The sequence below is a fragment of the Passer domesticus genome, chromosome 9 (assembly GCF_036417665.1).
Source record: "Passer domesticus isolate bPasDom1 chromosome 9, bPasDom1.hap1, whole genome shotgun sequence".
Classification (NCBI taxonomy): domain Eukaryota; kingdom Metazoa; phylum Chordata; class Aves; order Passeriformes; family Passeridae; genus Passer; species Passer domesticus.
This window is the reverse complement of record NC_087482.1, coordinates 5,944,359-5,967,468: the sequence shown is the minus strand read 5'-3', so window position 1 is coordinate 5,967,468 and position 23,110 is coordinate 5,944,359. Positions and strand designations below refer to the sequence as shown.

General features: G+C 45.8%; 1 protein-coding gene and 1 long non-coding RNA gene across 4 annotated transcripts; one reads left to right on the top strand and one right to left on the bottom strand.

The window, feature by feature from the left end:
- Positions 1 to 618: 618 nt before the first annotated feature.
- On the top strand, positions 619 to 10,634 carry LOC135307077 (serine/threonine-protein kinase PAK 3-like). Of its 2 annotated transcripts, XM_064431747.1 has the most exons (13): positions 619 to 820; positions 1,731 to 1,768; positions 2,165 to 2,287; positions 2,805 to 2,927; positions 3,155 to 3,335; positions 4,290 to 4,353; positions 6,242 to 6,290; positions 7,435 to 7,547; positions 8,076 to 8,193; positions 8,832 to 8,931; positions 9,366 to 9,562; positions 10,150 to 10,287; positions 10,436 to 10,634. In XM_064431747.1, exons 1-13 carry the CDS (start codon positions 745 to 747, stop codon positions 10,523 to 10,525), a joined length of 1,410 nt encoding a protein of 469 aa, XP_064287817.1. In that variant the 5' UTR covers positions 619 to 744; the 3' UTR covers positions 10,526 to 10,634. The 2 variants fall into 2 exon arrangements, with proteins under 2 accessions (XP_064287817.1, XP_064287816.1); XM_064431746.1 differs by lacking the exon at positions 619 to 820 and having other exon boundaries at positions 1,610 to 1,768.
- A 677-nt stretch (positions 10,635 to 11,311) lies between these two features.
- Positions 11,312 to 22,188, bottom strand: LOC135307571 (uncharacterized). Of its 2 annotated transcripts, XR_010368300.1 has the most exons (4): positions 17,554 to 22,188; positions 17,106 to 17,196; positions 14,049 to 14,123; positions 11,312 to 11,688 (listed from the first exon to the last, which is right to left on the bottom strand). It is a non-coding gene; the product is annotated as an uncharacterized LOC135307571 (long non-coding RNA). The 2 variants fall into 2 exon arrangements; XR_010368299.1 differs by lacking the exon at positions 17,106 to 17,196 and having other exon boundaries at positions 17,554 to 22,187.
- Positions 22,189 to 23,110: the final 922 nt, after the last annotated feature.

Here is a 23,110-nt window from a genome sequence, read left to right as displayed (position 1 = left end):
TCCCAACGCCTCCCTGCTAGAGTGAGTCAGACAGAACGATCCTCCTTGCACTTGCTGTCATGGCATTTCCCTGCTGAAATCACACCCATGGCTATGATGTAAAATGTTTTGAATATATAGTATTAAATAATATAATATACATACATATATATACAGAAAGATCCATGACCATGTCTCTATACCTAGGAGAAACCTCTAAATGTAATTAAAGCAGTGCTTCTTCTCCTTGTTTTCTGATTTCTAGAACAAAGGAACAAGCCTTCTGGTTTTTGCTCAGCAGAAATAGTGGCCAAAGACCACTAATGTGGTTCCTCACATCCTGGTCCCTTCTCAGTGCTCAGCTTCTCAATGTGGGCTCTAGGGGCTCAGTGTGTTTCTACTCTTACATGCCTTGAGCAACAGGTGATGGGCTAGGAGGGCTTTGTGTGTTGCTTTGTAGCAGAGGAGAACTTTGCAGGATTTTTTTGGCATTAGGTGTAGAGCAGGTCTGGTTCTATGCATGAATTCACAATCCAGCCTAGGGTGCTGCTATTGTGATGGCATCACCGGCCGCATCCCGGTGTTGTCAAGGCAAAGTTGCTGTGCCGAGGCCCGGAAGGGCTCAGTGTGCAGAGCAGCTCTGTGGCACGCTCACTGCAGGCGGAACCTGCTGATCGACGAGGTCTCTGCCAGCAGGACTCACAGTATTTTTGTTTTTCCCCACAGGTGTTGTCTGGTACAGACTTGAGCAGCGCTGCTCGAGCCATGGAGGGAGTGTGTGCTGCAGTTTGCGTGGCTTTTTCCGTGGCTTATTCTGGGTACTTTCTCACCCACCTGGCACGTAAGTAGATGTTGCAGCATATGGAAACCAAAATGCCACAAAGAGGCCTTTGGTTGGGTAAAGCCACTGTCAACAGCTCCAGCTAAGAGGGGGCTGTCTCTAGCCAGTGGGGAGTGGGCAGCATTTGTAATGTGGCCTGCAGGGATTCCACTCCTCACATGGCACAGCCTGTGGCTATGGAGTTTAGAGTCTCCTCAGTTTGCTGGCTCAAGGAAGACAACTTCTAAGATAGGAAGAGTGGGAGAGCTTGTCAGGAGTCCTTGTAAAAGCTGTACACTGCTCTCCAGGACTGAGGGAATGTCCCTCAGTTCAAGTCTTTTTGTCTGAATTCCCTCATCCCAGCATGTGCCTGTGCAACTTGACACTTCCTGCACGCTAAAAGAGCCATTTGTTCTGTGATGAAGTCACAGAATCAGCTTGGAAAAGGCCTCTGAGATAGACATTTCAGAGGAGTTCTTGTATGCTCCCGAACCCTGGAGCTGTTCCCGTGCTGTGTCACGATAGAATTGCCACCCTGGCTAAGGGGCACTTGGGTGAAGCTTTTCTGGGGAAAGGTTTCCAGTGAGCTCATGGCAATTGCTGCATGCAATCTCTTGAGAAAACTGAAGCACAGGAAAGGGAGGAGCTGTAGCTCCTGCTGGGTGGGGTGGGGCAGAAGCAGTGATTGTTACAGAACCACTGGCCCGTCCTGAGTCTCAAGTTTCTATGGGTTGAGTGGCCACAGAGGACAGAAGGTAGACACCAGGCAATATTTTGTGCTGTTGCCTTGCTTGCTATGTGACACAGGGGTTGCAGCTGGAGTGGTGTAGTGAAAGCAGAATGCTCTGTCTTTGGGTTGACTTTTTGTGGGCTTGCCCAGCACAGGCAGTTTTCTTACAGCATCTGGTTGTTTTTCCCTTGTGTGTTGCAGGTCACATCACCCGTGCCTGGAGAGAATCCAGTCTTTGGGTGAGTGGGAAAGGAGCCTCTGGCCTTGGTAGCATTTCACAATTGTGGAGCAAGCTGTGAGCTGGGCCTGTTGCAGTCCAGTGCCAGCCTGGTTGGATGAATGAAACTACAGTCCAGACCATTTGCAGCAAGAGCAGCAGCAGCAAGAGGAGCCCAGGCTGTTTTTTCCAGTTTCTTTTCAGAGCTTTTAAGCAGCTGGAAGTGGGGTTGCTTGCTGCTTTAAGCCATGACAGAATTTCTCCTGCACAAGAAAGTGCAGTCCCCTCTAATTGTCCCATTTTACTTGAGCTGGAACAACTTAGAATTCCATTTCTCTGCAGATGATTTCTCCTTAGTGCATCTGGGTCTAAAATATAAAGAAGGTCACTTGTCCCTCACACTGCTGTCTGTCTGCAGAGCCCAACACCAACCTCGGAGGATCCTTTGGCTGCGTGTCTTCCTGCAGAAGAGGCCAAAGAAGAGGAAGATGCTCCCCAAACTGCACCTGCTGCCACTGCAGGGTCTGAGCATCCAGCATCAGTAAGTGGCAGCTCTGGGTCGTACTGTGGCTGGAGCAAAGCATAGCTGCAAGTTTCTGATCAGACAGCACCTCCTGTGCCTGGCTGAAGATGCTGGGGGCCAAAACCTTTCCAGCCCTTCCCTCAGTCAGTGGGGCTTGGAAGAGGGGAGTGGAACTTGGACTGTTTAGGCATCAACTTCCTGCTGTTCTGAAAGGGACTGTGAATTTGTCTTAGCAAGAGACAAGAGGTAGCATTAGGATGTCTTCGGATGCTCTTGGGGTACAAGTGAGGCCCTTGGTGGCCAGTGGCTGTGCAGGCTCCCTGTCCCCTGTGAGGAGAGCAGTGCAAAGATGCAGTTCACAAGCTTGCAGGATATGAGGAGGCACTGTCCCCAGCAGGGACCTGGCCCTCCCCACAGCGCAGCTAAAGTCAGTAGCTAAAGGAAGAGCTGAGCTGCAGCGGGGCCGGTAGCTGAATATAGGTAAGGTGGTGAATGACAGGTTCTTCCTGTCCCTCATGCTGCTGTCTGTCCACAGAGCACAAGGGCAGCGTCAGCACCTGCTCTGGCTGCCTCTGTACCCGAGGAAGAGGCTGAAGAGGAGGAAGGTGCCAAAGAACCTGGCCCTGCTGTCAGCCCACGGCCAGAGCAAACAACACCAGTAAGTGCCTGCTTTGGGTAGCAGCGTCTTTGGTGTCATTTTGTCCGTCATGTAAAAGCAGCCTTTGGATTTTGTGCCTTGAGCTGTTGAAGCGGGCTGCACAAGCTGAGAGGTGAAGAGCCCTGGGTGTGGCCAGCAGCATCTTCCTAGGGGCTTGCATTTGAAATGGGATGGGAGGGGCATCTCTGCCAGGCACATTTGTGACCCAAATTCATTTCTTGTTCCAGAGCTCCACCTCTTCTGTCCTGGCACCTGCACGAGCTGCAGCTGAAGGCTCGGGAGAAGGCTCCAGTGCCCAGGCTGGAAGCTCAAGCACGAGCAGCTCGTGCACCTGGAGCACGACCAGCTTGTCTGGCAGCAGAGAGCAGCAGCGAGAGAGGACAGAGGACAAGTGCCTGGCCATGCTGAGTAGGTCCTTTGTGATCCTTGTGTGCCGGAGCAGTGCCTTGTGTGTGCGTGTGCCGGCATGAGCTGTCCCACCTCCTGCTCCTGCTCAGCTGAGTGCCAGGTCCTGAGGCCTCCTCCACACAGGACCTGTTGTTGTGCTCTGAGGTGGCGAGGGATCAGCGGGGTGTTGCTCCTGCCTCTGAGAGCAGCTAGGCCTGGTTTGGCTTTGCCTGAGCTTCCCTGTGGGCAAAAGGCCAAGCAGAGATTGTTTCTGGCTGAGCAGGAGGCCGTGACCTCACGAATGAGTAGGCCTCAAGGAGCTCCTGCGGGGCCCAGCTGCTGTGGGCACGGCCAAGGTCATCTTCAGCACTCAGCCTGTCCTAAAGGCTGAGGGACCTCATTCCTAAGGCCATCACAGTAGCTTATAACATGACCTGCTGCTCCTGAAAGGCTGAAGGGCATTGTTTAGGCAAAGTCCTGCTTAAAGCTGGAGATCTGGGCTCTGCTGGAAGCACTTTGCAATATTCTTCCTGTTCTGGAGAGGGCAACTGATGACAAAAATTGATTCCAGAACCCAAGATGTCTTTGATGTTTGCAAGGATGAAAGCTTATGTTGAATGTCGCAGAGTGTTCATTGCCAAGAACAGGAAGGTTTTGTTTTTCCTGCTGCCCTTAATGTTTATAGACAACAATCACTTCTCTTGGTTAGGGTTTTCTGATCCCTGTCTCCTCTGACTGTTTCTCCATGTGCTTAGATTTTACTTCAGACTTTTAGTTTTGTGCAGGCCATCTGTGCTGCAGGGCTGTTTGTCTTGCTGCTGTTGTTTTTGAGGTGGTGCTGGTGCGGTGGTGTTGTTGTTTCTCGACTGACTGAGCTGAGAGGGCCCAGTGTCCCGGAGAGTGGGGCTGCCTTTGTGATCTGCTGCAGGGTGGGATTTCTTTTGAAGTGAGCATCTTTCCTTGGCATTTTTACAGAGATGCTGGTGAGCGAGGGAGATCCTGAGGCTAAATACACAGAACTGGAAACTATTGGCAAAGGGTGAGTGCAGCCACAGTTCCTTCTTCAAAGAGAGGGGCAGTGTGTTTTGCTGGTGTCACATCTCCCCGGAGTGACATCAGGCAAGCTCCAAAGCTGTTCAGACACTGCGTTAAGATGATGCCAGGTGATCTCTCAATGCTGGCCAGCATTTATAGCTGTGTTGTGAAGGCACAGCAGAGATACCTGGATGCTGGCAATGTCTTGTCTGTGGCAAAGAGCAGCACCTGGCAGCTCTCCTGTCCCTCAAGTGTGTTCGCACCTGTTTGCCACTTTTTGTAGGAGAAATAATTTTGGCATGTCATAAAAGAATACAGAGTACATGGGAATGAAAGGAGGAGAAACTTCATTGCCTCAAAGGTCAAGTTAGCAGCTGACAGCTGTCAGGGAACAGCTCTCAGTAACATTTCTTTCCAATATTTTGCTGAAAATAAAATTCAGTGGTCAGGATGACCACCACCTAGTCTAGGAAGCCAAAAGCAGAAATGAAAGGAGCTGCTCTCTTTTGTGGCTGAGGTTGCAGAAGGCAAAGATTCAGGGGCATGCCCAGTGCCAATGCACTCTAGAGGAAAAGGCATCATCTGCCTGATGGCAGACCCCTCGTGGATCCTGTGGGCTTTAGGCCTTTGCTGCAAAGAATCCACCAAGCTGTTCCCTTTGAAAGCCAGCTCTGCTGACTGTAGATGGGATTGATTTGCAACATTTTCTCTGTACAAGGTGTTCTGGTTTAGGGCGAATTTTGGAGGAAACCTCCAGAAAGGGCCCCTCCCAAAAGCAAACCCACATGGCCACTGCCCCCAGCTGGTTTGGGAATTTCCTTGGAGAGAAGTGGAAAGGAATTGTTTATTTAACAGGCCAAGCAATCCCCAGCACACAAAATGAACAATACTGCATGACAGAACTCATTTGCTGCTCTGAAGAGATGTCAAGTTCAGAAAGTCTCTCCTGGGTGTTATCACTCTGTTATCTGTCCCTCCAGTGCTGGTAAAGGCTGCAGAGTAGGCCCTGGTGGGCTACAAAGTGTGAACTCTCAGTGTTTTGCCGGGTCCCAGTCTGGAGCAGGTTCAAATGGTTCCAAGAAAAGGGAAAGAAAAACAGTAAAGGGAAAACTCAGACTGCCTTAGCTAGCTAAACTAACTAAAAAGCAAAAGGAGTGTGGTGTTTGGCCCCATCTGTGTCCAGACAACAACACTGGAGTTCTGTGTTCCAGCAGACTGCGAGGGAGAGTGCAGCTGATAACAAAACTCTGTGCTCCCTCTTCTCCCGGCCCCTGCTGTCTGACCCAGTCTTGGAGGGACAGAATATAACATCCAGCATAAACAGAACAGGTGACTGGGGAAACAAGCATCATAACGTCACCCTAGAACAGAAGCCAAATGTACAAGAAGTCGCCAGAAAAGTGGAGTCCTTCCAGTGTCTGGTGCATGAAAGAGAAGCAGCTGCCAATGACTCTGGACCCAGAACACAGCTGCCTAAGGATCCTGTGTTTTGAGGACTTCTCCATTTGTGTGTACAGCAATGGAAGCCTTTGCCTGCTCTGGCTGTGGCTGGACACTGTTTTCCTTGCAAGCTGGAGAAGGGATCTATGTCTAGAGGCTTTCCTCCAATGGCTGTTACATGGCTTGAGGCTTCTCAGAAAGCCTGAGTGGTGGTGCTTGAGTTTGGCAGAGAGACTCCAAGGAGAGGTGTAAGAACACCCAACCGGCAAATTCCTGGAAAAATCCAACACATGCACAGCTAGAGAAAGAGAAAAGGGAGAAAAGACCCAGAGAAGAATCTGTCATGTTCCATTTACTCTTTGCTCCGTGACATTTTTCCTGTTGGACTGCAGTGTTTTGCACTTGCAGGGACTAAAGGACTTCTTCTTTCTCTGCTGCTGTTTTGTTTCTAGGGGTTTCGGCACTGTGTGCATGGCAGTGGAGACTGCCACAGGAGAAGAGGTAAGCCTCAAGCAGCGCCACAGCTTCTGCAGCTCTCGAGTGCACTCCCCTCTGCTGTGAACTGTGGCTGAGCTTTGGGTCGCCAGTGGAGCTTTCCTGCAAGAGCAAATGGAGTGCGGAGCAGTGTCTGCCTGCCAAATACAGTGGGGACAGGTTTTATCCTTCTCAACTGCCCCAGGGGATGCAAGGAGGCCAAGCGGTATCGTTCAGAGGAGGACACAGGGCTGGGTCTAAGTGCCCAGGTGGTGTCTCAGAGCATGGCACTGCTCTTTGGGGCTGCAGCGTTCCTGAATTCTCATTTCTGGCTGTTAGCCAATACATGGGAATGGTAGTCTTGTAGTCACCTGCAGTGCTGCCTTTGGAATGTGTGCTTAGAGAGAGAAAGGTCTGCAAGGATTGTCTCAAGGGCCCGAGTCCTGCTCAGAGCCTGGTGTACATCCCTAGAGGATCGAGGCATGGGTTATTTCTTTTTACAATCAGGCAGTAATTGCTAATATTAGTGGTGTGAAGTAAAGTATTTTAGTGGAATAAAATGCAAATTCCTGAAGTGAGGAAGTGCTAGGATTGTCTTTTTTGGAGGTGTCCTTAATGATGTTTTCATCATCACAGCATTTTTTCCGTGAAATGTGTAGGGTTGTATTTCTTAGGGGGAATAACCCTCAGGATGATTTTAGGACAAACAGCATTTTATCAGTCATGTCTGTAAGAGTTTGCTTTGTAGTTGTGCAATGGAGAATGCCAGTGGTTGCTGGAGTAATGATCAAGCCCCCTAGAAGTGTCCAAGGTTTCCCAGCAGTTTTGCTGCATTTTTACTGGCACAAAATGGCTTCCTGCTTGCAAGAGGTGTGTCAATGACAATGGGAATGATAAAGGAAGGCCCTGGGGGAAGACAGTGGGCACAGTGAGTGTTGTTAGAGCTTTGAGGTGGAGAGCTTAGACCATGTTTCTCTCAGGTTTACAAGGCAACGGGTATTTGTCTCTCTGTCCTGGGAGGTGCCCAAGCATGGGGTCTGATGTCCAGTCACAAGGCAGTTTGGCCCAGCCCAGATGGGGCTACTGTCATCCCATAATCACTGTCTGCATGTTCCCCTTGTGCTCCTGTGCCACAGACTTCTTTGGTTCATGGCTTTCCATGTTGTTTTAGGTGGCCATAAAGAAAATTAGTCTCCTGCAAGAGAGCAGCAGCGAGCTGTGCCTGAATGAAATCCAGGTCATGCGTGGCAGTAAGAATACCAACCTTGTGAACTATGTAGACAGGTGAGTGGTTCTGCTGTCCTGCCATGAAAGGTCATTCACATCCTGCAAGCCAGAGGTTCAAACACTCCTTTAGGCACTGGCAAAAGAGGATGGAACTGTTGATTCCTGTTCCTGGGCTGATCTACAGCGTCTTGGGAGGAGATTGCATTCGGGCTGCATTCATCTTTCCTGGCATACCTAGTGTGAAGGGCGCTTTCAAAGACAGGACTTGGCCCTGTCTTACTGAGCCAACAACGTCCAAGTTCCTGTCCTCTCTCCACATTGTTTTGTTGGGTTTGGGGTTTGATTTTTTCCATGGGTCTGAAGTGCTAACAAAGCACTGTCTATTGTATTTCCCTTGGCCTGTTGCATTGGTGTGGATACTGAGCTGTCTTTTAAACTGCACAGATTTCAAGCCCTGTGAACTAGACCATAGTGAATGACTACTCACTTCCTCCTGTGTTCCTCTGAGAGAGACACAGAAACAAGAATCCATCAGGTTGTGTAAGTGCGTGCATTCATCTCCAGGCTGTTGTTTCCTCCTTTCAGCTACCTGGTGGATGAGGAACTCTGGCTGGTGATGGAATACATGGACGGAGGTTCTTTACACGATGTCATCAGGGAGACTCACATGGCAGAAGGAGAGATAGCAGCTGTCTCTCGGGAGGTAAGGGATGGCACTTGTGCTTCCCATGGCTTGGTTGGGATGGTCCTTCCAAATGGGTGATAAGGAGAGGAGAGATTTCATCTTCCAAGCCTTTCTCTTATGTCCTTGGCAGTAGCAAGAGCATCAGAAGTGCCTGCCAGTGTCCCTGCCCTTCTTCTAGTGTGTTTGTCTTTGCCTCTCTAAACACTTGCCTGGAGCCTGTGTGTGCTGCATTCCTTCCCTGTAAGGGCAAAGGCACTGGTGGTGCAAAGTGAAGCAAGGGGCAAAGACAAAGAGATACTGACAGGACTCTCCCAGAGCTCAGCCTCAAAGGAGAACCTTGCATCCAAAGTGGTGTTTGCAAAAGCATCCACTGCTGTCTGGCTGCAGAGAGCACAGCCACTGCAGCAGGGCTCCTTCAGTCTGTGTTTGCAGGGCACTGGCCAGAGGAACAATTGCCCTTTCTCTTTCAGAAGCAAACACACACTCACTTAGAAAGGCACTGCTGTTCTCGTGGTGGAGCAGCAGTATCCTGCCCTTGCCAGCAGCCTGTCCTGCCATGGCTCACCATCTCCCAGGAAGTCAGTGTTGCAGATGTGCCACTTTGCTGCCTGTGGGATGAAGTCCACTTAGGCTCGTGTTTCTTTTTCCTCTCTCAGTGCCTGCATGGCCTGGATTTCCTTCACTCCAAGCAAGTGATCCACCGAGATATCAAAAGCCACAACATTCTCCTGGGCTTGGATGGATCAGTCAAGTTGGGTGGGTGTTGCTGGCCAGGCTCAGCCGTGGCGGGCTGCGGTGTGGGGCTGCCTTTGGGTGGCTGCCAGTTCCCTGCAGAGGGGCCTGTGGCAGTGCAGGCTGTCCTGCTGCAAGCACAGAGCACAGCCACAAGGTGCAGGGAGGTGTTGCTGGGAAAAAGGGGTCAGGGGTGGCTTTGGGTTGTGTGCGTCCCTTCCCAAGCAAGGCAGTTACAGTCTAATAGCTTCAGGGGACTAAAATCCACTGCCTGAAACTGGGGGCTTTTGCTAAGTGGCCAATTCCGTATTTCCATGGCTGCAGTCCCGAGGAATGGCAGCATGGCCCCTTTACAGCTGGGTTCCACACTGCCTTCTTGGACATTGGTACAGTGGGGATTTCTTTTGTTTGCTTTCCTAAGTCACGCTGGCTTGATCAGAGTGGTTTTTCCTCCTCAGCTGATCTTGGCCTTGCTGCTCAGCTCACCACCGAGCAGAACAAACGGAGATCAGCTGCTGGGACTACTTACTGGATGGCGCCAGAAATTTTCACCAGGAAGCCCTACGGCCCCAAAGTGGACATCTGGTCCTTTGGCATCGTGGGGATCGAGATGGTGGAAGGAGCACCTCCGTACCTGATGAAAACCTCCCGCACGGTACGCTGCAGCTGCTCGCAGACACTGCTGTCACCCTAACAAAATCTGCTCCCATTCTTCTGCCTGGGAAGCTTGCCAACACCTGAAAATGATAGGTTCCAGGCTGCACAGTTTCTCGTGCTTCTTGGCCAGATCATCCCCTTGCCATTTTTGTGCATGAACAGGACCTATAAATCAGGATGCCTTTTGCTTGGCAGAAGCTTTGCCTAAGGGAGCAGTGAGCAGTGCTGAGCTGCATTTTATGGAATAATCCTTGGAAATAGAAGAGTTAGATGAAAGTCAGTCTTCCATGTCACTTGTAGAGGCTGTGTCAGTGCTCAGAGAAGCAAAGTGTGCTTTAGCTGAGGGAGTTGCTGCTGATTCCATTATCCAGTGAAATCAGGGGTCAAGGCAAGAGCCTTTGCATACTGGACTGGCTATGGCTGCCTCTGGCTTTGGGTTGTTTTAATAGGGGTAGGAAAAGTATCTGCCACCCTGTGGCAGGGAGTAAAGTGCCACTGCAGAGTGGAGCTTGTCCAATGGGCTCTGTGTGAGCAGTTTGGGATGCAAAGGAGACAGGTAGAGTGTGGCATTTCCTTCTTCTCTAGGTTCAACAGCTGATAAGCACCGGGGCCCCCCCGAAGCTGCAGAAGCCCAGGCAGCAGTCGGCGTGGCTGCGAGACTTTCTGCACTGCTGCCTGGAGAGGGACGAGGACAGGCGCTGGTCTGCCCAGGAACTTCTGCAGGTAAAAGGCAAAGCGGCTGCAGGTCCTAGATGTGGAGAGAGAGGTGCACAGAATGCCCTCCTTTCTGTATCTTTCTGGTAGCCAGAGAAAGCCTGCTTCAGCCTGTGGGGAAAGTAGAAGTTCATTGCTTCTTTTTCTCTTTGGGCAGCATCCGTTTGTAACATCAGCCAAGCCAGTCTCCTCCCTGACGCCTCTGATCATGGCCACGCAGCAGTTCATGGCCGACAGGAGATTCTAGCCCTGGAAGAGGCCTTTGTTGTTGTTTGTTGTTTGAAGTTTGTAGTTTGTAGTTTATAGCTCGTAGTTTGTAGTTTGTTATGAGTGATAGTCAGAATAAATACTATAATAAATAAATAAACCCTTTGTGTTGGAAGCTTCCTTTTGTTCTCACCCTGTGAATAAGCTCTAAATTTGCTTCTGAATGGTCAGATGTTTCTGCTATGTGGGAAGACCCATGGGTTTGTGGCACGGTTTTTTTGTGAGCAAAGGTCTTTTTCCTTCCTCGCCTCCAGGCCACAGCCTCTTGTGGAGATACAGGCTTGCAGCTGTGACTAGAGGAGCAGAGCAGGGCAGAATGGAGCAGAGCAGTGGTGTCACTGCTGGGGATGCTGCTGTGCCTGTGGTTGTGTTGCAGCTCTTGGGAAAGGTTGGGAGTGTCTGTGTTGCTGTGGGCAGAGGGGGAGGGAGCCGGGCTTCTCCACAGGCTCAGGCCCAGGTGAGTGTCCAGTGGGAAGGCAAGTTCTGCCACAGGAACTGATGCCAACACAAGGGAGTACTACACATACTTGCCTTGGTGGAGTAATTTCATGCTTTGCTCCGAGGAGCTGGCAAAAAGTCTGAAAATTTGCTGAATGTGGTAAAAAGATACAGCTTTGGCAATTTGAACAAAAATAGGGTGTTTATTTAAAGGGGAAAAACAAAAGGGGAGGTAAGGAAAAAGAAGAAGGGAAAGAAAGAAAAAAGGATAAAGTCCCAGGCCCAAGGACTGAGGAAACCTCTAGCCAAACTGGCGTCTGGCCCCAAGGCAAGAACCCAAGAGCATTGCAGTGAATGCACTTAGTCTGCCCTCAAATCTGGAAAAAGGTCTCTAAAAAGAGATATTGACTGAAATCTGTACTGTGGGGTCCCCTGCTGTAGCTAAGTCACAGTCCCAGGAACAGTAAAAGACAGCAAAGACAGCTCTTCAGGTCAGGCTGCCCCTTTGATATTCTCGGTCCCCTCAGTCTGTACTTGCAGTTCTGCCCCCATAGTCTCTGGTGATTGGTGCTAGTAGATGATGGGGTAAGATCTTCTTTCCCAGAGTGTGCTGTCACTGGGGTGGGATCATATCTCTGAGGTTTTCGATGGGAAGCTCTCTCATTAGTTTGCACAGTTGCTATGGCATCAAGTAACCAGTTCAACCTGGAGTGGGTTAGGAATTGTCTGTAAAATGCTGCATGTTGTTGGTGAGAGGAAACTGCACTGGGACATTTGAAAGTATAATGCTACTTAAAAGAGATCATTAAATTTACAAATAATGTAATTAGGTTAAGAAGAAAGGATTATAAAAATAATATGATTGTTATTTTGCTATCTATATTAACAGGACTGTTAAACATTCAATTGGAATGTACTGAATAACTAGTATAACTTTATAATGATTTTAAAAGATTTACTTCATTAACTTGAACACTTTTATTTGATCAAACTAGTAACTTTAAACAGTTATAAATGCAAAAGCTAATTAACGGTTACAAATATAAACCAGTCAGTAATGCAGAAGCCATTAAAGGGGTTTTATAAATTGCAATGTCTCCCTTTTTCCCTTATGTTAATAATTGGCTTTTGCATTTACACAAAGTTGGATAGTTTTTCATTGATAGTGTTTAATTGTTTAGAATTAACCTAAACTTGCTGGGCCTTTTTACTCTTTTTCCTATCTCTTTTGATTGGGTTGAGATTCATGATTCTCTTGACAGGTGGGGTAGAATGTTGGCTTGTTTGAAGATTTTGAATAGCGGGAATGCTTTGTACTGCTGAGGTAATTAGATGAATGAAACATGGGATTAAGCAGGGGAGAAAGAGAAAGCTAACTAAGGAAACTCCAAAAATAATTAAGGCTTTCTTCCACCACTCCCCAGAGAACATATTTTTCCACTATTCAGATGTAGTGAGGGAAAAACGGACTGGAACATGTGTAAGCTTTCTGATGTTTTGGGTAATTTTAGTAATAGTTTCACCATGGTCATCAATATGCAGACAATAGTCTGATGTGTTGAAATTGCTGCATATTCCACCCTCTTTGGCTAATAAATAATCTAAGGCTAAAGAGTTTTGATATACAGCTGTTTTCATTTGCTTCTGATGGGTGTTGAAAAGATCAATTGCACTCTTGGCCTGATTAGATATGACGTGAATCAGGGCTTATAGTCCAATAATGTGATTTAGCATGTAAATGGGAGTTTGATAGCCCCAGCTCCCATCCTGAGCCCAAGTGGCAGGTCCGTAAGTTTCTAAAATTCTCTCTGGTGGCCCACTCTTCCTCGCCCCATTGTTGCGTTCCCCCTATTTCACATCTTTTTTGTCTCTTTAATTTATCATCTAGGGGAACTCCTAGCTGGTTTCCAGCTGCTTCTGATAGTAGAAAGGGACTAGGTTGTATTGCTCCTAAGGTACAATTGGCACACCAGTGAGAAGGGAGTTTAGAATATGCTCTTTGCCCACAATTCCATTATAAACTGTGGGGGACCTCCCAAAAATGTGAAGGCATGATAAAAGTGGAGGTCCAATACTTAGAAACTTGGGGTAATACTGAATAAAGGCTGACTTTTAGGGTCCCAGCACTGATAAAGTTGTTCATTGGGATGTAATACGCAGTTCTTGTTTCTGATTTTCTTCTTTGACCAAAAGGTATCTGGTTCGCTCAGTATCCATCACATCTTGTCATCCTCAGTTAGTAAATATCTTTTACAGGTAGTTTCTCCAACTTCCTCAATATATCTTTTTCCCTTTCTCCAGATGCATTCTTCTCAGAGAACTGTGTCCCTCAATAGCCAATTGTCTTGATCTCTTGGAGCTTGGGAGGGGAAATAATTTAATTTAAGTAATTTGAGGGGTCCAATACCGACTCCTCACCAAGGCCAGGCTTCTGATCTGAAGGTGCCTCCACAAACCCAACAATTGGTTATATTTTGATTTTTACTAATTTGTTCTGCTAAAACAATAAATAAGTTTTTATCGGTAGCTAATGGATTGTCCCCCTTTTGTTTCCCCCTTTCAGTTATTACAATTTCTCGAATCAAATCAACATCATAAGTTTTCCTTTTTAACAAATCCTTCTTTTTCGTTATATAATTAAATTTGACATATAGCCAAATCTCTTGATCAGAGCATTCTCCATTCCTTTTCTGGTTTGCATTTCCAATATTCTACCAATCCACTGTTTTTTGCTTGATTCTCAGCATGTATTCAGTGTCATCATATTATAACAAAAGGGATTTACATAAGTATGTGCCTGGAATGAGTGTTTTATGAGGTAGGAGTCTCCTTTGGTCAGGTACACTGTATGTTAGCATTGGTGGCAGCAGATGCAGGCTCTGACAAGGGGGATCTACAGGATCCAGAGGGAGAGTATGAGGAGTAGGGCGCACCTTCCCTTCCCTCGCTCAGGGGTCAATGGGAAGATTGAAGTGCCGTGGTACTCTCTGATAGGTGGTGCAGACCTTTCAACCTCTCTGGTTTTTCTACTGGGTTCAGACCCCTTTGTTGTCATGGGAGTGTACCTGGATGCAGGAAGGGACCTAAATGCAGGAAAGTCCTTCCTCGAACTGGCCTTGGTTCTATTCATGTTGTTTCTCCTAAGGAAATTTAAAAAAAAAAAAAAAAAAAAAAAAAAAAAAAAAAAAAAAAGTAGTTATTGGAGAGGAAAGGTCATTTCTCAGGGAAATGATACTCTTCACTGGTGGAGAAATGGAATTGAAAATTCGTAATAACTTGTTAAATAGTAAGTACAATAACCATTAGATTCTCTACTGTAAAACAGTGAGAGAATAACAATTGATATAATAATTTCAGGGATAACACCAGGGAGGACTGTTGTAGAGAGTAGTTCATGGAGGTTTCTCGTTATCTTGTGGTGGTGTTACTGGACCTTTTACTCGGCTGACAGAAGTGCACCTTTTTTCCTGTGCTTGGATGGCTGTCTCTGTGGTCAATTGAACTTGGAAAGGACCTTCCCCTGGTGGAGTCAGGGATTGTTCCTTCCAGCATTTAATAAGTACCTACTCTCTGGGGCAGATCTTATGTACATAGAAGTCTAAAGGAACGTTCTGGGGTACAAGACCTCTCTGCTTTAAGTCTTTTAGATTCTGGGCAATCATTTGAATATACCTTTGCACATTTCTATTTCCTCACTCTTTGGCAGTTACTTGATGCGGGGTGGCTAAATAGGGAAGCCTGTATAACATTTAATATGGGGAACAATCTAAGTCAGCTCTGAGTTAGCTCTGGATTCTGAGAAGGGCAAGGGGTAGGCCCTTTATCCAAGTCCACTTCATTTCTAACATCAGTTTGGTCCAGGTTGTTCTAATAGTCTGATTCATGCCTTCTACCCTTCCCGAACTTTGAGGGTGCCAGGAGTATGTAATTTCCAAGTTATTCCTAATTGTTGAGCCAACTGTTGCAACACTAATGATGTAAAATGTGTACCTTGGTCTGAATTAATGTTATTTATAATTCCATATCTTGGGACTGTCTATTTTAGGATTACCTTGCTTACTGTTTGAGCAGTGGCATTAACGTTGGAAATGCTTCAACCCCATTGGTAAGGTGATCTACAATCAGTAAGAAATACTTCCATCTTTGGACATGGGGCATTTCTGTGAAATCAATTTGAATACTTTGGAAGGGTCTAATTGCATTTTCAATTCTTCCAGGTCTCGTTCTCCTCGTTAATTTTCTATTGACTTTTTGGCAAATTATCCAACCTTTGGTGATTTAGTTAGCTAATTCATCAATTCCCTGACATCCAAAATTTCAAAGAAAGTGATCTGCTAAAGCTTTAGATCCCCAGTGCGTGGATTAGTGGAGGTTCTGTAAAATTTCTCGAGTCAGCTCTTTATTTAACATTTGGCGGCCATCAGGAAGATGCCACCGTCCCTCAGAATCTTCCTTTCCACCTAGTGATATGAGTTTCTGTTTTTCATTGTCTTTAAAAATAGGGATAGGAAGGGTGTTGTCCGGTGTAGTCTCAGGTGTGTCTCTTGGATAAAATCTGTATACCTTTACTTCCCCCTCAAAAGCAGCCTCCTTTGCAGCATGGTCTGCTAGGATGTTTCCTCTGTGTCATGGTTTGACCCTGGCACAATGCCAGGGCCCCCATGAAGGCCCGACTGATTGGCCCGACTTAGACCTTTCCAAAAACACATTTCCGGGCCAAACCACAACACTCTGGTTTCTCCAGAGTTCCCTTTTGATGACCTGGAACACGTACCATTGCAATTTCTTTCGGTAACTTAAATGCCTCTAGAATTTTTAATATAAGTTCTTTGTGTAAAATGTCTTTGCCCTTAGATGTGGGAAACCCTCTTTCAGCCCAGCTTTTCCCGAACGTGTGGACTACTCCATACGCATATTTAGAGTCTCTATAAATGGTTCCAATAGCTCTGTCTAGTCTGTGCAATGCTTTTTCCAAAGCGTCTAATTCGCATACTGGGCAGACCAGGAAGGTGGTAGTTTTCCTTTTCTATCATGTACAGTTCTTTTCCATCTCTGGTGGAGTATCCAGAGCACCTCTTTCCATTTACTACTCTTGATGATCCGTCAATGAACAGGATTTCTCCTTCATCCCATGGGCTCTCTAGGAGGTCTTCTCGAATTTTTGTTCGCGGATTTATAAAAACTTTTATAAAAAGTTGTGCATGAGATCTTGTTTTTGGGGAATTCCACATAGGAACTGTGCGGGATTGGTGTGGGTGATTGTTTTCAGGGTTACATTTGTGGAATGGATGAGGGTGCTCACATATTGTATAATATGAGAGTCTGTTAGCCATTCAGCTCCTCATTGTTTAAGAATGGTTTGGGTGGAGTGTGGTATGTATTCTGTCAGATTTCTCTCAAATATAAGTTTTTGGCTGGCTGTTACTAGGATGGCTGCTGCAGTGATTGGTTGGATGCATGTTTGCCATCCTCGGGACACAGGGACCATCAATATGGACAAGTAGGCTACAGGTTTATGGAATCCTGACCACTCTTGGGCCAAGACCTCATAAGGAATTCCTTTCTCTATGTTAATATAGTGGTGAAAATCTTCTTCTAGTGAAGGAAGAAAGAGAACTGGGGTTCTCTTTAAAGCAAAAGAATCATCTTTTGCTTTAAATTTTCTAAGTTTTTATTATCCTCTTGGGTCCAATTAATAGGTTCTGATGTAGTTAATTTTTCATATAAAATTGTGACACTTTGTGTGTATTCATCAATCCATATTCTGCAGTACCTCATTAAGCCTAATAATTGTCTAACCTCGCTCTTTGTTTGGGGAGGTTGTAAATTTAAAATTCCTTCTATCCTTTCAGTACTCAATTTTCTGGTACCATGACCAATTACATGTCCGAAATATTTTACTTCGGTTTAACAAATTGTAATTTGGATTTAGATACTCTTAGTCCATTCTCTCCTAGAAGGCTCAGTAATTGAATGGTGCCTAATTTTACAGTGGATTCTTTCTCTCTGGAGAGTAGTATGTCATCTTCATACTGTGTTACTTTTATTCCTGAGGGTGGAGAAAAGGAAATGAACAGTGTCTCCACAAGGCTTGACCAAAGAGTGTGGGAGACTCCATGTACCCTTACAGCTGCCAGGTCCAGGTGAGCTGCTGTTTCCTTCCAGTGTCTGGATCTTCCCAGGTGAAGGCAAACAGGTGTCTAGAAGGAGAATCTACAGGGCATGACCAAAATGCATCCTTCAGGTCAGTTACTGAGAACCAAGAGTGCATAGGTGATAACTTAACAAGGTGTAAGGGTTTTGTACTAATGATCACACAGCACTCTTTTATTTACTTCACGTAGGTCTTGAAGTAGCCTGTAGCTATTGTCAGGCTTTTTAATAGCAAAAATGGGGTGTTGTATTTGGAAGTACATGGCTCTAGTATATTATAATGTCACAGTTCAGTTATTATGGGTTTTAGCCCATACCTTTTGGTCTTTGTAAGGGGGTGCTGGGGTACTTTTGCTGGTTTAATATCTGGAAGGAGATTAATTACAATGGGTGTAATGTTCATTTTATCCCAGTTACCTGTTCAGGCCTACACTATAGGAATAATCAGCTGTTCATCTTGTGTGGATAAAGTAAACAATTTGACCTTCATCCTTCCTTCTTGTGGAACTACTCGAACTTTCAAAGGTATCTGGAGATCCCGGCCAAGGAAGCTGTTACCTGCTGGAGGTAGAAAAACAAATCTCCATTTCTGGTTAGTCCATTACCCTTTATAGTGACATTCTTAATGATGGGAATGGGGAAGGATTCCCCTTTAACAGCACAAATATTGAAAGTGTCTTTGCTTATGGCACATCCATTTGGTTTTTCACTTACACAAGTTTTCTCTGCTCCTGTGTCTACTAAAAATTCCATTAATTGTTCTTGGGGTCCTATTCTTGATTTTATCAAGGGCTCTGGAAGATGGTTTTTGTGCCCCTAGAAGAAGAGCCCCAGGCCCCCTCAGTTCTCTGAGGGTTGATTCTCCACTTGGAGAATCTCTTAAGTCCCTCAATGTCTTAAAACAGCAGGATTGCATATGGTCTTCTTTCTTACAATAAAAGCAAATAGGTTTCTTCAATTGAGTATTCTCCCCATCCTGCCTAATTGGTTTAGGAATTTGGACAGCAGCCATCATCTTAGCTTTAGTCTTCATTTTCTCTTCATTTCACCTGGCATAAACTTACTGTGCTTCAGCTAATAACTCATCTAAACTAATTTCTGGCCATCCAATTTCTCTAATTTCCGTTTTATGTCAGGCCAAGAATGTAATGCAAAGTGGACCTAGAACATTGTCTTCCCTCCTTCACTATCTAAATCTATTTCTGAATATATTTGGATGTCATTCTTTAAGCGAGTTATACAGTCAGTTGGGCTCTCATCTTTTTCTTGTTCGCTTCCAAAGGCTTTCTTCATGTTATTAACTCTGGGGACTGCCTCTTTTATTCCCCTTACAATTCGGGTTCTGTATTCTGCTATACTTTTTCTTCCCTCATCTGAGTTAGGGTTCCATTCTGGATCAGTTAATGGTAATTTCTTCTCTCCATTTGGTCCTAAATTATGTTCTCTGTCCAATATATTGATCCCTGCAGTCTAAATAACTTTTCTCTTCTCTGGAGAGAAAAGGTTTGCATGATTGAATTTAATTCTCCCCAAGGGTAAATCCTAGGGCCTAAGAACTGGTCAAATTGTTCTGACAAACCTACTGGGTCACTGAATGATACCTCCATTTCCTTTTTAAAATGCCTCACTTCTGAAGAGGTGAGGGGTGCATTTCCATGTCCTATTCTACCTTGTGCACTCCCCATTGGGACCTCTCTGAGGGGTGGCACCTTTGTTTTATCTTTACTGCTGGAGCAGGAGGAACATTTTTGTACCGCCAGGGTTCTCCTTTGAGTGAAGAAGGCTGGACCTTCTTGATTGGAAGGAACTTCCTGCATGGCTGAATTTGTAATTTGCCTGGAGGATGATGGTAGATTACACGTTTCTTCTGATGTCCCACTGCTACTTTCAACTTCTTCAGCCCTCTCAGTTACATGACTCGTTGAAGCCTCCAATGACTCAGCTGCAGTTGCAGCTGGTTCGTTAGGAGGTGCAGTAGGGGGGAGGAAATTTAATGGGTCCCACCTTGGTTGATTGGTTTTCCTTGTTGTGTCTTTATCATTGATCATTACAGAGAGAATTTGGTTTTATCTGTTTCTACTTCCTTTTCAATGTTCCGATATTTAAACCAGACCTCCACATATTGCAATTCAATTGTGTCTGCAGTTAATTTAATTTGGACGTAATTGTAAAGTACTTTGCAAATCCACATCCTGGTAGACCCATGCTTCAGCCAGTGCAGACCTTGTTTTAATTTCTTCTTTGGCCATTCAAACATGCAATGCACAATCTTGAGCTGTGGCTCTTTATCTTTAGTAAGCTGATGTTCTTCCCATTGTTTTAACATGGTTCCCAAGGGACTCTCAGGGAAGATTCAGTATTTCTGTAATTGCTTGTTGTTCTTCCTATGCTTTTGTCCCATTTTGATATTACGGGAGGAAAAAAATTAATGAATATTTAATTAAGCAAGGTGAGTATAATGATTTGAATAGAGGTGCTGTATTACAATGTTGAGAAAAATGAAACCTTGGGAATTAAAAAGAAATGAAAACTAAACCACTCAATATGGCTGTTGTCCATCTGTGGGAAAAGGTATGATCCCTCCCTGTGGGTATGATCCTGTGTGGGTGGATCATTGGGTTTTTCCAAAAGACAAATTAGAAGCACTCCACGCCCTAGTGTGAGAACAATTATTAAAAGGACACATTGTACCATCAACTAGCTCCTGACCCATGTCATTGTTATAAAAAACCTGGCAAAGACAGATGGAGGTTATTACAAGACTTTTGGAAAGTAAATGATATTTTAGAAGACATGGGCCCCTTGCAACCAGGCCTCTCCTCACCTTCTGTGCTTCCCAGGGAATGGCAGCTCACAATCCTTGATACCAAAGTCTTTTTATTCAACATCCCTCTCTGTCCTGCACTCCCAAATTCGCATTTTCGATACCAATCATCAACTGTCAAGAACCCTTTCAAAGATATCATTAGGTCATATTGCCACAGGGAATGAAAAATTCCCATGTTTTATGTCAAATGTTTGTTGCTGGGATTATATCTCCAATCAGGAAAGCCTTCCCTGAAGCTATAATTCTACATTATATGGACGACAATTTAATTTGCTCCCAAGACAAGACTTACCTTAACACAGTCATCAGAAAGACTATGAGAGCAGTTGAAGATGAAGTTTTGATATCACTCCTAAAAAACCCAGTACACCTCCCTGTGGAAATACCTTGGATTCCTAATCAGCAGACCAGCCATTATTTCCCAAAGTGTCTCCATAAAAGATGAGGCTCAAATGCTGACGGACATACAACAGTTGTGTAGCTCCATCACCTGGATCCGACCACTGCTTGGACTCACAAGAGAAGAGCTGTCCCCTTTGTTCAGCCTACTGAAGGGGAGCCATGACCTGACTTCCCAGCGCATCTTAACTCCAGATGCCCACGACGCGCTGCGAAAGGTAGCACCTGCTATCTCATCTGGAAAAGCACACCACGTTGACCGCTCTCTAACCTCCCAGTTTGCTATTCTTGGTAAATCCCCACATTTCCAGGCACTACTTTTTCAGTGGGACCCGTCTTCTACAGATAAATTGTTAATTATAGAATAGGTATTTTTGCCAAACCAAAAAAACTATTACAACCACACAAGAGCTTTTAGCTCAATTAATCATTAAAGGCAGGAACCGCCTCTGAACCCTTGCAGCGTGTGACCCAACATACATTTATCTAGCATTTCAGCTACAAAATTAGAATCCCTATTACAGACAAATGAACACCTTCAGTTTGCTTTAGAGAGCTATCCCAGACAAGTCTCTATTCATTATCCAAAACACAAGCTACTAAAAGAAACATTCCATCTCCTCCCAAATTCTCTAAAAAGTAAGGTTCCTCTTAAAGCCCACACAGTTTTTACAGCTGGCTCTGGAAAATCACACAAATCGGTTATCACTTAGAAGGATCAAACACTCAGAAGTGGGAGTAGGATGTTCAGGTCGTTGAAGGAACCCCCAAATTGCTGAGTTGTCTGCTGATGTCAGAGCATTTAAAAAATTCCAACAACCTTTTAATCTAGTCACTGATTTGGCCAGTGTTGTTGGGATAGCTGAAAGGGCAGAACACTCCATGCTGAAGTGTCTAATGAACAATTATTTTGCTTGCTCTGCAAGTTAGTATGCCTTATTTCCCCCCAAGAGGAACCATTTCATAAAATGCACATCAGGTCACATGCAGACCTTCCTGGTCCCATTGTAGAGGGCAATCAGAAGGCAGATCTTCTAGCTGTGACTGGTAACACCAATCACAGTCCCACGCACTGGGAAAGGTGCAGCAGATGCTGCCGAGAGCTTTGTTGCACTGCTGCCCTGAAATACGGAATTGTGGAGCATAACCTTGACCCAACAAAGCAGCACCACCACCAAAATGGGCTTTGACTCTCTACAAATTGGTTTCTCATGGCGGGCACCCTCAGATTCCAATCAGACCCTTCATTCCCCACTGCTTGATAACATCAGCCATTCGGGCTGCCTTCATGGAGATGCTGAAGATTTTCAGGGATCTTTTGTAGCACCCCAGCGTACCCCAAGAAGGAGCTGCCGGTGCTATGGCACCTTTAATACTTTCCTTACCAGCAAAGAACAATTTGCTTCACAGAGAGAGACAGAGAGAGAAAGGGAGAGAGAGAGATTATTTTGAGTAGTAGAAAATGGGTAATCATGTGTCTTCAGTAATTTGACTGGGTGTAAAACCCATGCCCTAGACATGTGAGGAGGAAAACCAGAGATAAATAGATGTTAGGCATAGAGGTAGAAATAAGACATGTACAACTAGAGATAGCCATGTATTTATCCCATCCCCTTAGGGCTCTAGTGTAGGGGAGTATTTTCCTGCAAGTGCTGGGTTGGCAGCCTGCCGCAGCCCACTGCCCTTTTCTCAGCTCTTTGGGGTTTGGAAGAATTTGCTTAGGCCAATAGATTTTTGGGGTGGACGCTGTGAATTCCAGCTTTCTGAGAGGAAGGAAGCACTGATAAGGATTCTTTGATTTCCAGACTGCGGGCAAACGGAAGAGGAGGAAAAGCCCTCCCAGGAAGGAGACTGGGGAGACAGGGAAGAGAAGCCGCAAGCGGGCTGGCAGCGCGGAGTGTCCCTGCTGCCAACCGCGCCAGCCGCCCCAGCTGGCGGGAGGCCCCTTTCCGTGCGGGCAGTGCCAACGGTGCGCAAGCTCCTCCTCCTTCTGCTCCCAGCTGCCCCTTTGGCCTAAAGCACACTGACCCTTTCCAAAGGCACCACAGGGCAAGCTGAGGCCACTTGCAGGATCGCCCCTGGCAGCCCTGCTCAAGCTTACAGCCCACTTGAAACCCAAACAGCTTCGTTCAAACCCAGCATTCCCAGTGAAACCTTGCCATGCCCCAACAAGACACAGTTCATACAAACAGGAACACATGCATCAAAGCTTGCTTTGATGCTGCTGATCCAATTAAACCTAGGATGAAGCAAAAGGAGGAAGACATTTCAAAGAGTTGAAACCAGCAAGATCAGACTCATGGTGCTGATCACTTAATAAATGTGTCACAGACTGAAAAGACAGAAATTCATTCAAAAACGGAGATCTCAACACATGTATGCACTTCATACACACTTGATCTCGGTGTGCATGAAGTTAACAATGGATGGTTTGTTTCCTGTCTTCCAGGGAGTTTGAAACCATCAAGGAGAGGAACAAGCACAGGAGAAGACATCGCCCACACAAGGATGCACAGCTTCTGCCCAAAAAGAAAAGGCCACATTAGCCCAGCCGTTGTCCAGGACTAGCAAGAGTTAGGCGTCTGGAGGACTAGATAGAAATAAGATTGCTTTGTTAGATTTAGGATTGTTTGCTCTTCTATGAGTTTACCTGATAGGAATCTCCCAGTTTATTAGTTAAGACACATTAGCATTAATAAAGATGTATTAGTAGTATTAGATTTAGCAGTAAATGTAAGAGGTTTGGTG

Excerpts from the sequence above, each read along its gene's own strand:
- LOC135307077 (XM_064431746.1), top strand. The coding sequence starts at position 1,640 with ATGCTCTGTCTTTGGGTTGACTTTTTGTGGGCTTGCCCAGCACAGGCA. Across the intron at positions 6,291-7,434 it reads AGACTGCCACAGGAGAAGAG|GTGGCCATAAAGAAAATTAG; the intron begins GTAAGCCTCAAG and ends ATGTTGTTTTAG. Across the intron at positions 10,288-10,435 it reads CTGCCCAGGAACTTCTGCAG|CATCCGTTTGTAACATCAGC; the intron begins GTAAAAGGCAAA and ends CTCTTTGGGCAG.